General features: G+C 66.4%; 1 protein-coding gene across 1 annotated transcript in view; it reads left to right on the plus strand.

Annotated features, from left to right (window-relative positions):
• LOC104489191 (UDP-GlcNAc:betaGal beta-1,3-N-acetylglucosaminyltransferase 3-like) overlaps positions 1–378 on the plus strand; it is a gene marked incomplete at both ends in the record, with an annotated part of 1,588 nt that overhangs the window by 955 nt on the left and 255 nt on the right. Inside the window, one exon of the mRNA XM_010131323.1 lies at positions 8–374. Within this exon, the coding sequence (XP_010129625.1) occupies positions 8–374 (367 nt within the window). The remainder of the gene's footprint in view (positions 1–7; positions 375–378) is intronic.

The following is a 378-nucleotide window of genomic DNA, read 5'->3' on the forward strand; positions in this document are numbered from 1 at the left end:
GCGGGGCCGACGAGGACCTCGTCAACCCCGACAACATCATCCTCTTCACCATTGCCAGTCAGGGCGCCCAGGAGCAGCACCTCATGGTGGGGCACCTCATCGTGAACACCGGGCCCATCCGGCTCCCCAGCAGCAAGTACTTCATCCCCCACCAGCTCCAGGCCCCCGAGCGGTACCCGCCCTACTGTGGCGGCGGCGGGATGCTCATGTCCGGCTTCACCGCCCGCGTCATCTCCCGGGAATCGCAGCACATCGAGATCTTCCCCATCGCCGATGTCTACCTGGGCATGTGCGTGAAGAAGGCAGGGCTGATGCCCGCTGCCCACCAGGGCATTAGGACCATGGGCCTCTGGGTGCCGGCCACCTCCGACCCCTTCG

The sequence above is a fragment of the Buceros rhinoceros genome, unplaced genomic scaffold (genome assembly GCF_000710305.1).
Source record: "Buceros rhinoceros silvestris isolate BGI_N320 unplaced genomic scaffold, ASM71030v1 scaffold41622, whole genome shotgun sequence".
NCBI classification, from domain to species: Eukaryota; Metazoa; Chordata; class Aves; order Bucerotiformes; family Bucerotidae; genus Buceros; species Buceros rhinoceros.